The sequence below is a fragment of the Drosophila yakuba genome, chromosome 2L (assembly GCF_016746365.2).
Source record: "Drosophila yakuba strain Tai18E2 chromosome 2L, Prin_Dyak_Tai18E2_2.1, whole genome shotgun sequence".
NCBI classification, from domain to species: Eukaryota; Metazoa; Arthropoda; class Insecta; order Diptera; family Drosophilidae; genus Drosophila; species Drosophila yakuba.
In genome coordinates this window covers 21,370,542-21,386,415 of record NC_052527.2, presented here as the reverse complement: position 1 = coordinate 21,386,415, position 15,874 = coordinate 21,370,542, and the positions used below count along the sequence as shown (strand labels likewise).

General features: G+C 37.3%; 2 protein-coding genes and 2 long non-coding RNA genes across 7 annotated transcripts; 2 read left to right on the top strand and 2 right to left on the bottom strand.

The window, feature by feature from the left end:
* Nucleotides 1-2,304: 2,304 nt before the first annotated feature.
* LOC120320695 lies at nucleotides 2,305-4,636 on the bottom strand. Its single transcript, XR_005560218.2, has 3 exons — nucleotides 2,577-4,636; nucleotides 2,464-2,519; nucleotides 2,305-2,409 (listed from the first exon to the last, which is right to left on the bottom strand). It is a non-coding gene; the product is annotated as an uncharacterized LOC120320695 (long non-coding RNA).
* Nucleotides 4,637-6,381: 1,745 nt separating this feature from the next.
* Nucleotides 6,382-9,159, top strand: LOC6529108 (cytosolic non-specific dipeptidase). The gene is made up of 6 exons (XM_002090085.4): nucleotides 6,382-6,540; nucleotides 6,975-7,743; nucleotides 7,805-7,872; nucleotides 7,934-8,198; nucleotides 8,256-8,507; nucleotides 8,562-9,159. The coding sequence occupies exons 1-6, from the start codon at nucleotides 6,503-6,505 to the stop codon at nucleotides 8,604-8,606; spliced, it is 1,437 nt and encodes a 478-aa protein (XP_002090121.1). The 5' UTR covers nucleotides 6,382-6,502; the 3' UTR covers nucleotides 8,607-9,159.
* A 2,135-nt stretch (nucleotides 9,160-11,294) lies between these two features.
* LOC120320560 lies at nucleotides 11,295-12,556 on the bottom strand. Of its 2 annotated transcripts, none has more exons than XR_005560078.2 (2): nucleotides 12,123-12,556; nucleotides 11,295-12,068 (listed from the first exon to the last, which is right to left on the bottom strand). It is a non-coding gene; the product is annotated as an uncharacterized LOC120320560 (long non-coding RNA). The 2 variants fall into 2 exon arrangements; XR_005560077.2 differs by having other exon boundaries at nucleotides 12,128-12,556.
* LOC6529107 lies at nucleotides 12,540-15,596 on the top strand. 3 transcript variants are annotated; one of them, XM_015198698.2, is made up of 5 exons: nucleotides 12,540-12,678; nucleotides 13,232-13,312; nucleotides 13,365-14,527; nucleotides 14,595-14,691; nucleotides 14,744-15,596. In XM_015198698.2, the coding sequence occupies exons 2-5, from the start codon at nucleotides 13,243-13,245 to the stop codon at nucleotides 15,220-15,222; spliced, it is 1,809 nt and encodes a 602-aa protein (XP_015054184.1). In that variant the 5' UTR covers nucleotides 12,540-12,678; nucleotides 13,232-13,242; the 3' UTR covers nucleotides 15,223-15,596. The 3 variants fall into 3 exon arrangements, with proteins under 3 accessions (XP_015054184.1, XP_015054179.1, XP_015054183.1); XM_015198693.2 differs by having other exon boundaries at nucleotides 12,543-12,613; XM_015198697.3 differs by having other exon boundaries at nucleotides 12,601-12,819.
* The last annotated feature ends 278 nt before the right edge of the window (nucleotides 15,597-15,874 follow it).

Genomic DNA, 15,874 nt, shown 5'->3' with positions numbered 1-15,874 from the left:
GAAATGGAAATATACAAAGATTATAAGTCACACTAAAAAAGTTTGCACGATTTGAGGGTCACTACACTTATACATTGCTTAGGCATTGTGGATCTTTTTTTATGACATATTATGAGTTTATAAAAAGCTGTCTTAAATAAAAAACGGTTGCATATTCGATTTAATTACTAGTCAAGGTCAAAGCCAAAATAATTACAGACATTAATTGGAATTTTTTTAATTCTTGTAAACAAATTTTTTATATTTTGCTTAAGTTTTCTGTACAGCGCACTTGCTGACCTACATATCACGGTTTTATTTTTTTGGTACAGTACTCCGAATCTAGACAATTATTATATGTCACCACAACAATTTTAGTCTGTTAATATTCGATATATGTATATTGAAATTTTGAATGAAAATAGGAAGAAAAACAATAGAATGAATGAAATTAGGAAGAAAAACGATAGAGAACGCTATACTGAAGTTACGTATACCGAAGTATCAGATACCAGCTAGTAAAAATATAAATTTTAAACATGTTTTGGGCTATCGATGGACATAGACAAGATTACTAAATACATTAAAACATCTTAAAAACTTGTGGGCGTGACAGACCAAAATACTTTTATACTTTTTTCGATAGAAATTGGAAAGACAATAAAATAAAATGAAAAAAAAACGAAACATTTATTAGAAGTAACAACCTTGGGCGTTAGAGTAGTATTGACAACGTTCTGAAACAAACTTGCGCGGCATAGGTATCCCATTAATCTGCATGCTTAATCTGAAATTTCCAAAGTTCTAGACGTCCATCCGTACGGGCAGATGTATATGGCTAGATCGAATCCGATAGGGTTCAAGAATATATATATACATACTTCATAGGATCGAAAAAGATTCCTTCTTTGAAACAATAAATAATAATTATCAATCAAATTTATTATACCTCTTTGATTAGCGGAAATAATACGTTTTTCGGCATAGGAGTTTACTTACATTAGTACACATAACATTGAATGTAATCGGAATTTAGCTTTCAAACTTAAGCACGATAATGGTAATAATAAAAAATGTAATGATTTATACAATAAACGAAAATTGAAAGGCAAAATTTTAAAAAAATACCTGTCAAAAATATACAAGGATCGGTAGTTCATATGCTAAAATCTGTTCAAAAAGTACTACCAAAAAAAGATTTTGGGTAAAATTCAAAATAAAAATGTCTGTTTTTCTGCAACAAGCTTTATATTAGTGTCCTGAAAAAATGGGTTTCTGTTTAATACTTAGATTTGATAAACTTTAGGTTAAGGGATGGAATCTTTCAAACGTTAACAGTGCTGTAAATAGCAGACGTTCAATTGGTATTCAAACGAAAAGTGGTGGAGCGCAGTTATAAATGACGAAATCAATAAATAAATAAAACTTCGCATGCTGCTTTCCAAAGGAGTGGTCAACGACAACTGTCATGGAAAGGACCCACAGTCCTTACTTTATTACTAAAGTAAGTTTTACATGATATTATACCCGTTACTCATAGAGTGAAATGGTATACCAGATCAGATGAAAAGTAAGTATCAGGTAAAAGAAAGTGCTTCCGACCCATTAAAGTACATATTTTCCTGCACACGATCACTAGCCCAATCAATCGGGCCATTTCCGTCGGTGACTGAACGTCTAAACGTATGAACATCTAGATCCTGGGAACCTAAAACGTCTAGAATTTTTTTATTTAGCATGCTAATAACGCGCACCCAGTCCATGTTTGTTGCAAGTCAAGAATTTTCTCAGATATTATTTTCTATTTATTTGTGTGGCCAATTTTTAAGGAACTTTGTATAAATGTAAAAGCATTTGTTAAAATCCGATAAACCGTTCAAAATATATTAACGAAACAAGACGTAATTGTGGAGTCGTGAAATAATTTTCTTTTGTGGTAAAGAGCTTATGAAATGAAACTTAAGATACTGTATTTTTGGAAAATCCACATGATTAGCGGGAAATATTGCTAAATTAACTTAATTTCCTACTTCTATAATTTTTAAAGAAATGACAGTTGAAAAATGTTATTTTGCTTTGTACACAAAGCATTGCAATAAGTTCATAGCGATCTCGGTTTCAGTATTTTCGGTCTTAAAATCTTGCCAAGATCGAGTCATGCTCGAGATCGAACCATTCTTAGGTAGCAAATGATTATCGATCATTTTTATCGATGTTGAAAAAATATCATCGAGACGAACCGATCTAGCTATCGAGATGAACAGATCTCAGTATCCTCAACCGATCTCGATCCTAATCTCCAATTAAAAAATAAAATGCATTTTATTTTATATAAATGTTACAACAATTTTATAACATTACACGTTAGGCTTATGTATTTACAAAAGTCTTAAAAATAATTGGTCAATAATTTCGCGAATAATTAATACTCTGCAAAGAAAAATGGCAGAATTAACAGCATTACAAACCTTACTAAGTACATACCCGGTGATGTTTTTGAAGCATTTGGCGAGACTTCTGATGTAGATTGATCTTAAAACCTCGAGAATTCACAAAAATGTATTTAATTTAATTTTTTTTATCGTTATTAATCTTACCTACACATGTATTGATGTTTATTCTCGCTTGACACGTCCGCCTTGGTTGAGTATATAAATATGGAATGATCTTTATTTGATACTTTTTTTTATGTTATATTTTATGTTATATTTATATTTTAATAAAAACTTAACTTTTTAGTAAGCTCACAATGTTTCTGTTTCTGAAGTTTTAGTTGAAAGATACCAAACAATAATTTGCCCTTCCTTAACGATAACACTTACAAAGTGATACCTGATATCAATACGTATCGACCTTGAAAAATACAGGATTCACTGCCAACTGCTAAGCGCCTAAATTGTCAATATTTAGTACTGTCGATGCTCGAGTTTTTCCGTAGCCAATTTCCAATATAAGTCGTCTTTATAAAAGCGCCTCCTTGCATGCGACTGCTGAGAGGTACTCTGCGTTGTTTTTAAGATTTCCACGAAATCGGACCTCCAGAATATGTATCCTGTGTATGACTTTCAAGTTTGTCACCTCCCCAGTCAGCATTCACTTAACCAGTTAGAAGCTCATTGCTAACTTCCAATACAAGAAACATGTGCAACGGTCTTTGATCTACACATTTGAAAGATTGAGCGACTTTGCCTCTCGTGCTGATGAGATCATTTTTATCTTGATAAGCTATGACCAGATCGTCCACATAATAATAAGCGCACCTTTATTCTTGGCTTGCTTGTACTAAAAAACGCAATACTACGCAAAACTCCATCCAATTTACAATTCCACTTTCTGCCAGACTGTTTAAGGCCGTAAATTGCCTTTTTTAGCAAAAACACGCTGTCCGCATGATCTTTAATCTCGAAATTCAAGTGGCTGTTGCATGACTATGTACATGTCTGTAAAACCTCTATTTAAATAAGCCGTACAGACATCCATTTAGTGCAAATTTAATTTTGATTGTGCAGCAAAGCAATTATGAAACTTTCCATCCGACAAACAGGTGAAAAAGTCTCACACACTGCTGTGAACAGCCCTCAACAACTAGGCGTGCCTTGTATCGCTTCACTTGCCCGTTGGCAGCTCTTTTCACAGTTAATGTCCATTTGCAGCCTATAGCTCATTCTGTTCTCGATTCATTGCTTCCCGTCCGACGAATTTTAGGTCTGCCAGGACCCACTTCTTTTCTATTGTGCGAGTGGTCCTCATCCTCTGCGCCGTCATCGTCGCAGTCACCGTCTTCTGCGCTTATAAACTCGTCAATGCCGTGATCAGTTTTTATGGCGAAAAATTCACGAACTTTGAGAATGCCTCGTCTTTGCCTTTTAAACAGCAAAAATATGCTACGAGATTTGTAATCGATAAACGTGACAAAATATCGATTGCCCCCCAGTGATTTTGTACTAAAGGGTACATGTACATCTATATAAACATGTTCCAATATTTCACTAGCTCGAATGTGGAAAAGGCTGTTCATATATTTTGCTCAAAATACATGTTTTACATGATGTATTTTTTTGTAATATACAACCTTAAACTCCACAAACCATGTTCTTTTTCACGATATCGGACAGACAGCGATAGTGGATAAGACCATATCGGATATGCCATAACATGCCATCGGCGCTGGAAGCCGCAAAACACTGATTGGACTTTCCATCGAATGTATGTATTTAGATTTCTTGTTTTCTTAACTTAACACGCTCAGCCTTCTGAATAATCCTTGCGGTTCTCGCTAAAGTGCACCAAAGTGTATTTAGAAAGGGTTTGACTTACAGACATTATGTTTTCCTTCATCGAAACAACAAACATTACGTCGTTTATACACGGGTGTTATGATCCGTCTTTATCTTGACCACTGCATTTCTCCCTGCCTTCAGAAATCCGAATCCAGCTAATCCAATCGTTTCGGTGTGCTCCTCCAGGGCTGTAAACAAATTTTCGTCACACCACATTTGGCTTGTAGCTCCGCTTTCTAAGCACCATTTTGTGCGACCAAAGCTATCGGCGTTCAGAGAACCCATAAGCTGCACTGCCTTTGAACAGTTAGAGCCTGCTTCTTCACAATTAAAACAAATCACTTTTCTTTCATTTAGAGTATAAGAGTATACTAGATTCGTTGAAAAGTATGTAACAGGCAAAAAGAAGCGTTTCCGACCATATAAAGCACATATATTCTTGATCAGGATCAATAGCCGATTCGATCTGGCCATGAATGGTCGAGATCTCAGGAACTACAAAAGCTAGAAAGTTAAGATTAAGCATACAGACTCCAGAGATATAGAAGCAGCGCAAGTTTGTCAATTCATGTGGCCACGCCTACTCTAACGCCCACAATCCGCCCGAAGCTGACACGCCCACACTTTTGAAAAATGTTTTAATTTTTTTTCTTTTTTTTATTGGTCTTGTAAATTTCTATCGATTTGCCAAAAAACTTTTTGCCACGCCCACTCTAACGCCCACAAACCGCCCAAAGCTGCCACGCCCACACTTTTGAAAAATGTTTTGATATTTTTTCATTTTTGTATTAGTCTTGTAAATTTCTATCGATTTGCTATACAACTTTTTGCCACGCCCACTTTAACGCCTATTATTTTTCAACTTTTCGAAACTTCTTTACTCAAGAAACGCGTGTCCTACGGATGTGTGCCCTGGGCCCATAATCTAGTGATGTTTATTTCCGATTGAGTAAAACACCTCCACCTTGAGTATATACTTGGGGGAGTACTATTAGCAATCAATTCTTGGGCGCACAGCATTAGCCTACCAAACTATTTGTGGATATCAAGTAGGTTTTCTGAAAAATACTTTCGTTACAACAAACTCAACAAACTAGCGCTTATTTATAATCCTTAGTCCTATCAAGTTAATTCGTGTGAGCATCGTCCTTTTTTTCCTTCGTACTTTTTTCAGAGATCAAAGATGCATATGTTGAAGCTCACAGTTATAACAAAATATAACGCTTTAGTCGATTTCCTCGACTATCAGATACCCGTTGCTATTCGCGATACTCGCGAAATGTCAAGCGAGCCAATAAGGTCATGTTTTGCAAAGGAAAAAACGTTTAAATTTTTATCTGTATTCCAGAGATATAAAAAATTTCTCAGAACTACTATCGCTGACAGATCACGCGATCCCGATAACTCGACGTTTATACTGACACCCAAACGGACGATCAACTCGGCTGGTGATACTAATCAGGAAACACCTCCATTCTTTTCAACGTATAAAAATTGATCTTAATATGAACGATCAAAGAGAAGCCTCCAATTTTTGAACGACCGGATAGTTGGCCACCAGGCGTATTAAAAACTTTTATATATGTTAAATCGTCGACAAAAGAATAGAATCGCCCCGATAGACCCGTTGGAATCGATGACTGTTAACATAAATATTTGTTCTGACAAAATTATTGAAACTCTAAGAAACCATTCCATTGATGTTTCTCCACCTCTAGTTTTCAGCACATTTTCCCCAGACCGTTTACGAAACTCAAATTACCATTAATCTAAAAATTGCAAGATAGGTTAAACAATTTGTTTAAAGATTACGGTATGGACTTTATATGCCCCTATCGGAGACTTGGCCCGTATAGGTTCTCTACGCACCCCATAAATATTAGCAGGTTTCTAGGTCTTACACAATCATTTTGTTTTTTGAATAACTATTCCTTGGACCAATCTGTGTTGTGTACACATGTTAACTAATTTGGTATCATATAATATGTAAAATGTGTGACGATGGAGTCCATATATTATATTATGGATTCATTTTTGTGGAAATACGCTAATATGTATGCACATATTTAAGTATATTATATACGCGTTATGGCCTAGTATATTTTTTCCCTTCCGCGGTCACACTACTGGCGTTACTTGAGTTTTATTAATATAAGTGCGCGCCGACTGCAGGTTAGATTTAAATAGTTAGACCCCGGAGGCCATTTCAACTGTTTTAGTACTCTATAAAAAATAAAAACGCGATGTCCGAGATATCAAGTGAACTTCTAAAATTATTTGCGTAAGTATGAAATAATGATATTAAATCGAGATGAACACATGTACACACACTTGCAAGCAAATGTGTGTATGAAAAAACAAAGACGCTGTTCAAAAACCAATTGGGAGAAATCGACAGGAAATTTTAGAAAATTAGTTACTAAGGAGCTTTAATATACATACGCATAATTAACCAAAGTGCACAAAAGCAAAAACTGTGCATCTCAATACGTTGTTGATTTTCATTTTATTATGGGGGTGACATGTCTAGAATTTGATGCATATGTTTTTTCTTGTCGCCTCTTTGTTTGTAAATCACAAATAGAAAGGCAAATCCGACATAACCACTAAACGATTATACCATTAGCCGCAAAATGCTCCAGTTCGGGCTTGATAACACCACTTCTATCAGTGTACACTCTTATCTAATGGTCATAAACCACAATCTCTTTTAAGCTTTGTGGACGGCAAAAAAGAAGATTACATCGGGGCCCTAAAAACTGTTGTGGGTATTCAGTCCGTTTCAGCTTGGCCCGAAAAGCGAGGCGAAATCGATCGCATGGTGGAATGGACCACAGATCGGCTGAGGTCTCTGGGCGCTGAGACAGAGCTGGCAGATGTTGGTCTGCAGACTTTGCCGAACGGCCAGATAATACCACTGCCAAAGGTTCTGCTTGGAACTTTGGGCAAAGACCCCTCTAAGAAGACCGTTTTGGTTTATGGTCATTTGGATGTGCAGCCCGCCTTGAAGGAAGATGGATGGAACACCAATCCCTTTGAGCTTACACAGGTGGATGGAAAGCTGTTTGGACGCGGGGCATCCGACGACAAAGGACCAGTGCTGTGCTGGATTCACGCTATCGAAGCTTATCAGAAGCTCAACATTACACTGCCAGTGAACGTTAAATTCGTATTTGAAGGAATGGAGGAAAGCGGCAGCGAAGGCCTCGACAATTTGTTATTGGAACGTAAAGATAATTTCTTAGCGGATGTTGATTTTGTTTGCATTTCCGATAACTATTGGCTGGGAAAAAAACGTCCTTGCCTTACATATGGTCTTCGCGGTCTGGCATACTTTCAAGTGGAGGTGGAATGCTCCAGCAAAGACTTGCATAGCGGAGTTTTTGGAGGCACCGTTCACGAAGCAATGCCGGATCTGTGTCATTTGCTAAGCATACTTGTCGATAAGGATACGAAAATCCTAGTCCCTGGTGTGGATCGCGACGTAAGTAGTGTGTATCCCAAATGCTTGCGCTCTAACATTAATTATTTTCGCATTGTTGAAGGTCGCACCACAAATCAAGAACGAGCAATCTATATATGAGAACATAGACTTTGAAGTTGCTGAGTACAAGTTAGTTAATCTTATCCTCTAACTGACGTCGTAAATCTTTGCATCGCTGTAATCTTTTTAGGAAAGACATTGGTGTTCAGCAGCTGCCGCATAATGGTGATAAAACAAGGTTACTTCAAGCCAGGTGGCGTTATCCCAGTCTTTCTGTTCACGGAATTGAAGGTGCATTTTATGAGCCAGGCGCAAAAACTGTCATTCCGAAGAAGGTTATTGGCAAGTTCTCCATTCGTCTTGTCCCCAACCAAGATCCGAAGCACATTGAAGAGTGTGTCGTAAAATACATTAATGATAAATGGGCCGAGCGCGGCTCGCCTAACAAAATGAAGGTTTGTATTTTGTTATGTTTAGCTTGGCTATGTTCTACATAATACCTGTTTTTGAAGGTTACTATGCTCTCAGCTGGTAAGCCCTGGACTGAGGACCCTAACCATCCTCATTATGAGGCTGCAAAAAGAGCCATTAAGCATGTTTTCAATGTAGAACCAGATATGACCCGTGAAGGGGGATCTATTCCAGTAACGTTAACATTGCAGGAAGCCACGGGTAAAAACGTAATCCTTGTGCCAGTTGGTGCTTGTGACGACGGTGCCCACTCTCAAAATGAAAAAATTGATATTTACAACTACATTGAAGGCGTAAGATAGCACCATATTATATCACTGCTATTTCTAAACTCTTACAATTTTTAGACTAAACTTCTTGGCGCCTATCTGCACGAAGTGGGAAAATTATAAAAACCGCGAAGCAATATATTGATACGATAAAACATCACAATGGTGCATATATTAATATATCTTTATATACACTTTATTTTGAGAAACTCTCCTGTATAATATTTTATAAACATTTGTTGATGTTATATTAAAATTTGTATAACTTAAATTTTTTGTTTTGAGTAAATGGGTGTATTGTATTTGTTAAAAGCCATTAACAAATAACTGTGTTCCGAAGGACAAGTAGTTACGAAGAAACTAAGATCTAATGTGTTTGACCGATCTAAACGAGTGATAAAACAATTAAAAGATTTGAAAAAAAATGGGTTTGGAGACAAAGCGATTTAAATAATTAGGACTGATCGGTCGGGGGATACTTTGATGCTTAGTGCAAAAAATAGTGTTGGAGAACTTTTCTAGATGAATTTTTTCTTTTTCAACATAACGGTGTAGTTATGTACTTAAATAATTTGGCTTATCTGGTAAACCCAAATAAGGAATTTAAGGTGTACCGATTTTGGAAAAGCCCCCAGTTTAGCGTTACAACAGCGAAATAAAGATAACTTGTGAACTACTGGGCTTTTAGACTCTTTCTTCATGTCGTTTAAAAATTCCAATTATAATTAACATATAATTTGTCACTTGTTGGTAGATTTATCGAAAACGATATACGATTATACCAATTACTCATAGAGAAAAGGGTATACTATATTCGTTGAAAAGTATGTAACAGGCAGAAGGAAGCGTTTCCGACCATAAAAAGTATATATATTCTTGATCAGGATCAATAGCCGAGTCGATCTGGCCATGTCCGTCCGTCTTTCCGTATGAACGTCGAGATCCCAAGCTATAAAGTTGAGATCCAGCATGCAGACTCCACACCTTTGAAAAATGTTTTGAAATTTTTTCATTTTTTGTATTAGTCTTATAAATTTCTATCGATTGGCCAAAAAACTTTTTGCCACGCCTACTCTCACGCCCACAAACCGCCAAAAACTGTCAGTGTGGAAGACTCTCCTTCGCACTTCCACTAGCTGAGTAACGGGTATCAGATAGTCGGGAAACTTGACTATAGCCATCTCTCTTGTTTTTAAATTTTATAATATTTAATTTAATTTATAAAATTTATAATTTTATAATTAATTTATAAAAATTATAAATACAAAAGATAAGTAGATTTCCTGAACTATAAGGTACCATTTTTCGAAGTTTCGGAAGTGCTAAACGAAATTTCAATATTTTTTTGGCACAACTACAAAAAAATGACCAGAAAAGGGGAAGGCAAAAAAAAATATTTTCCAAAAATATGGGGAAGAGACAGTTTGTGGCGGTGGCAATAAGTAAATTTTTGTCTCGTCATGAGGTAAATGGGATAAGTATATTTTCGATCAAGATTTCTAGCGCGGTCGATTTGCTCATGTAAAAAGCATACAGATCTCTTGACGCTTAAACCAAAGACATTAGAATAACAAGATGCGTAACGCCATACAATTTTTTTGCACACGATTTTTTCGTGCAGACTCCAGGCTCTCTCCAAATTTTGTTCAATAGCCAGAGGGCGGAGAGCTTTAGAGCCAGCAGCTTATGTCCGCACTTCGTGCTTCAAGAAATCAATTTTGCAATAAACAGTTTCCATATTTTTATTTATTTTATAAATAAAATTTTTGTTTATTAACTAGTTTTATGAAATATTTTAAATGTGATTTCTTTTTTTCGAAATTCTTTGTTTTAAATTACAGTAGTTATAATAATTTACTTTGTATACGTTTTAATTATTTACTATAGTTATTTAGTCAAATTACTAGTATGAAAATGACCAATTTTCAGTATTTAAAATGCAAATAAGATTCAGTCAAATTATTATTATTATAATGACTTTGCTTAAACATAGTTCTTTGTCCAAATATAGGTCCTTTTTTGATTATGTATTAATAATGGCAATTTTAAAGATTTGATACAATTCTTGACGAGCATATTCTATAGGAATAATCGAAGAAAAACGAAATCTTACCAAAGAAAGCTCTATTTTTTAGTTTCTTGATTGTCAAATACCCAGTACTTTGGTAATAGTAGTGCGACGGAAAAGCAAAAAAAAAGGATTCGGGCAATTCGAAAGTTGTAGACCACTTTCCAAAAACTTATATTAATTATATTCCTATTTAGCAGATCACATCTCATTTAATAAAGTAAAGTGAGTAAAAAAGTGACTTAAGTAATTTATGTTTGATAATTTTTCTGTAAAAACTTAAAAACCACATCGTGCTGCCAGAATATCTGACACATTTGTGCATGTATGTATATTGGGCCATATTTCTAACAGCTCGCGCTGTCAAGTCGGCCAGCTTGAGCTGAGCTCCGTACGGACTTGTTCCAGGTATGCTCAAAGGTAAAACGATATTATCATACCCCTGTACTCTTAAGTCTCCAATAATAAACCTATTTTTGCCAGAAGCCGTTCTAGCCCCGGATAAGCATGGCACTAAGTGTTTCCTCCCTTCGGTCCTAGCCCAGCACGTTGAAAGTGGCGCTCGTGTCGAACAAGCCTGTGAGATGTCGGCATCTATCACCACTTTGATCCTGAAGCGTTTCCTGGTTTACTGAACTTTCCTTGGCACGCATGAAGCATGCCACTTATCTAATGATCCGCAAAAATTCGCTTTTCTACATCTAAGTATAGTTGCATGACTTCCTCTTTTTTTTTTTAGCATATTTGTAATTGTATTCGTGATTCTTGTGTAAGAGAATCACTTCCGTTCTCGATTAGCTCACTGGATATTTTTCTCGTTGGTTGCTGGTTGCAGCTGGTTGCTGCATGGAATGAAGGTAGTCAACACCGTTTTGCTCGGACTGGTGTTCGAGCTGTTTGAGTAGCTCGTGCATGCTCTCGTACTTCGTCTGATGACCCCGGTACCGATTCAACCGAGCCCTGCGCAGCTGTGCCCAGGTATCCCCTCTGGATGAGCGAACGTGAACCCAGTACCACTCCTTCGCTTCTCCCGATAGAAGTTTCTTCGCTGACAATGGTTTTGTCGCTGTAGAAACTCCAAAGGGAATGGGGTTGTCCACCACTTTCCAGCTCTCCTCCGCGTTTGTCTACGCCGTTATCATTTCGTCAGCCTTTGATCGCCGACTGCTGCTGGAGATTGGTCACAGTGGAATGTGTAAGTTAGAAAGCTACAAACAGCGCGGTGCTTGTATATACGGTCCACTTCGAAAATTCGCTACAAATTCAGGTGTGGCGGTACGACGAGGACAATTCTCACTCACTTTTCTGACTCCGGATCAACTCACAATATTCTATTAAGGTATATTAATAATGTATACTAACAAATAATTTTAGTTAGTTCTAGAACACTAGAACTAGCGATATGCGACGTCATTTGTTGGCTGCAACTGAACCAGAATCTCAGTCGCCCCGGAGAATTCCCATGTGGTGACCGATGTGTTCTTGGGCGTAGCTCCGACTTCACATTAGTTCGGTTGCTTAGAACGGGCTCTATTATTCACATGAAGTTCCTGATAAGATTTGCATTTTACCTTACCGAAATATTTTCCAGTCGCTCTTAAATTGGATCACTGTGCATGATCTAGGCCATTTAAAGCACTGGCAATCGGCAAGCCAATGTATTAATTATATACTTAAAAAACGTATGTATAACAAATTAAAAGATAATATATTTACAAATACAAATACAATTATATCCTTTATGGTATTTTAAAAGCCTTCTCTACTGTGTGCGAAAAAGGAAACAAAGTATGTACATAGCAAGATTTTTGTGGCGTAATTGAATATAACGTCTTATACGTTACGTGTTACGTTTTCCACAATTTCACTTTTAACACTACGCTTCCGTCGTTATCTTAACAATTATTCCAAAAATACCAAATACTCTATAATCTTAAAATACGAAGCAGTCGGCGATATGTCGTTTTTTAATGTCCAGGTCATGGCAACACAACCGCTGTACACCAAGCAATTTTTATTGGCTTTCAGAAATTAGTAAATTGTTTCTTGAAGACTTGACTTGGCACGTAGATTTCCTTTCGCTAAAGTCACTCTTTACTTTGTAATATGGGACCGAAATAGGTTGAAGTGCGTGTGTGTTTTTTGTTCCAAAATAATTGTGTTCTTAAACTTCAAACGCCACCGACATCTTCATGTTTTTCATCTTACCGAATTATAAATAGTTGCGTGTCGTTTTATGGTTCCAAACCCTGCCAGAGGAGGGAAAAAGTACGGGAACTGGGTGAAGCATCAACGAAACGCCAGCAAAGCGGAACTTTCAAAGTGCCGTTAAAGCTGCTCCCATCTGCTAAGCTTACACTTACACAATCACAGGCTTAACTTAGAAGGCGTAGTGCTATGCAAATATTATTGGCTTGACCTGATGTTTTAAAATATATCCATATTTCTATCAATTCGATCATTTGGGTTCTGCTATAAAATATAATATATAAAACAAAAAATTACCTGTCACGCTCTTTTGTTTCTCTAAATGCTCAATTTCCACATTAAAACCAAGCCAGACTTGGTTGTCATCATTTAATTCTTGGTTGTTTTTTCTGGAAGTCAATCATCAATTTTTTAATTTAATACGGCTAAGAATTGTGAATTGCATGAATAACTTTTAGCTTTCTTTCAACAGGCACAATTTTCATGGATCGCAGTCTGGACTCTATTGGTAGCTGTTCCCTGGATGTAGACGCAGATTCTTCCGACATATCAGGTATATAAATGTGCATATATGTATATCTAACCTCAATCGCCTTGACTTGCAGATACCAGTGGGAGCCTGAACTTCATAACGCCGCTCTCAGTAAGGGACATCACACGCGAATTTACTGGCAACCTTCGGGAGCGCAGTGTTCCTAACTTGCCTCACCAACCTCAGCACAAATCCCCCGCATACGTCAAATCCAGGTCGACAGAGCTGGAGCACATGGTGCTGGTACCCGCAATTGAGGAGTGCGACCGAGAGCCGAGCTCCAATGATTTTGACCAGACTTCTACAGGAAATTCACAAGAAGCTCCCGAAAAGAAGCCGAGCTATTTAAACCTGGCTTGCTGCGTTAACGGTTATTCCAATCTGACCACATACGACTCTAAGATTCGGCAGGATATAAACAAGTCACGTGAGGTTTCCCCGATTCGACCCTCCACCAGCAGTCTACAGTACTGTAAGCGCAACCACTTTCTAGCGACTCCAACTCTGCACAGCATGCCTTCTCCGGCAAGCAAGTGCAAACCCATCAAGCCTAACAACAACAGCAACGACAGTATCGGGAATTTCAGTTCGGTTTCTGGTCATACCAATGGAAATGGCAGTTTTATCAAGCAACGGGTGGAGCGACTTTACGGGCCGGGTGCATTAGCCCAGGGTTTCTACAGCCCCAAAAAGCACGGCCAGTCATCGTATGCAGCAGGGCGATCGGAAAGGGGACAGTTAGAGATCGATTCTCCGCAAGGCTCCGAACTGGCTCGGAAATTCAAGCAGCTCTCCCCCAGTAAAGACTATGGAGAGTTCCGAAAGAAACTTGAAAAAAAGTGCTCTCAGAGTACCACGTCGCGGCTAGACAAGTCGTTGCACTCATCACTGTTAAACGGAGATCTTGACCTACCCGTTTTTAGGCACCTCAGTCAAGAGTTCCGCGCCCAGTTGCCTACTGTGTCACCAAAAAGGGGTGCTCCTCGATCTAACGTGGCTCCAGAGGTCCTGCTTATAAATAACGAGTCAGGTACAGTTCCTGGTCCCGCAGATGAAGTCGACCACGAGTCCATAAAAATGGACAAACTAGCGTCAGAAAAATACGTCAGCACTTCCAATACTTTTGTTGAAGCTGTTGTTAGAGATGGAAATTTCTTTCTAAAAATACTAAAAGAGGAACAAACCCGTCTGTTGGTGCTAGCCGCTCTTGCTGAAAAATATGCAGACGCCTTGTCTGTAAGTTTACTAAATAGTGCCTAAAATCTGAATAGTTTTAATTAATATTTTCGGTGTTAAACTCTAGACAAATCCAGATATCACCGAGGATATCTTTGGGCTATTGCGATCAGCGTCGGGTAAGGCCCGTCTTTTGGTGGCGCAGAAAATGAAACAATTCGAAGGTAGGTGTAAAGCAAAGTATGATACTACTTTTTACTAACTTTAATATTTTAGGTCTTTGCCACAATAATCTGAATCGCTCACCGGAGGACAAGTTTCCAACAACTCTGGATGATTTACAAGGATTCTGGGATATGGTTTATTTGCAAGTAGAGCACGTGGATTCCATTTTTGCTGATATCGAGCAACTCAAAAGTAACGACTGGAAGGTTAAGGCTCAGTCCGTGGCTGACGAACACGATTTGGACACCGTACCTAGTAAAGCAACAAAATCTTCAAAAATCGGTGTTCCGCAAGTGAAAACATTCGGAAAGCCATCCAGCGTTCGTGTAAATGGATCGGCAGCTCCCCCCCCTAACTCTGCAGCAGCATTGAAAAGGGAGGCCCAGAGAAAACTACTTCTAGAGATGAAACGTCAGCGTCGCGAGGCTATGACCGCAGCGGCCAAACTAAATCCAAAAGATGTTGATGGTGACTTACCGGGAATAATTGGCGATAGTTGTGCTATTCCTGGCGTAAGCAACGGAAGTTAAATAATGCTCACTGCAAATAGCAACACATGCTTACTAATTATAAATATATTTTTAACTAACGTGTACCCCACAAAAGCATACTTAAATTTATAGATATTTCTAGTTGAATTAATCATTTACTAGTCCCAACTAAAATTGTGTCGGAACTTCGTATTGAAATCTGTCACAAAGCGTCTAATATCTAGGAGATATCGAAGTATTGCGACTTACCTAAAGTTGTTCATAAATATTGCCTTATCCGCGAAAGATTTCGCTAATTAATCAATTTGCTGTGCACATTATGTAATTAAAAAATTTAAATTTCTTTATTACATATACAAAAGACATTTATTCACGTTTTAAATTATCTAAGTACATTAAAAGGAAACACATTATTTGATATTTTATAATTATTTTTGGAGGATGTAAATTAAACAATATCATTTGTATTATTAGGCAAAATATTTTTTATAATTGCAAATAAAAATAACACACCTTTAATTAAAAACAAAGGTCTTGCTAATTTTTCCTAGCAAATAACTATGGACGATGTGACGTTAGCAGCATTGTACGAATTATTTATATTCCATTAATAATGATGGAATGAGAATTCTATTAATAATGGTAGTTTACAGGGTTTTTTTTTTGTACGTTACAAATACATTAAAAATAG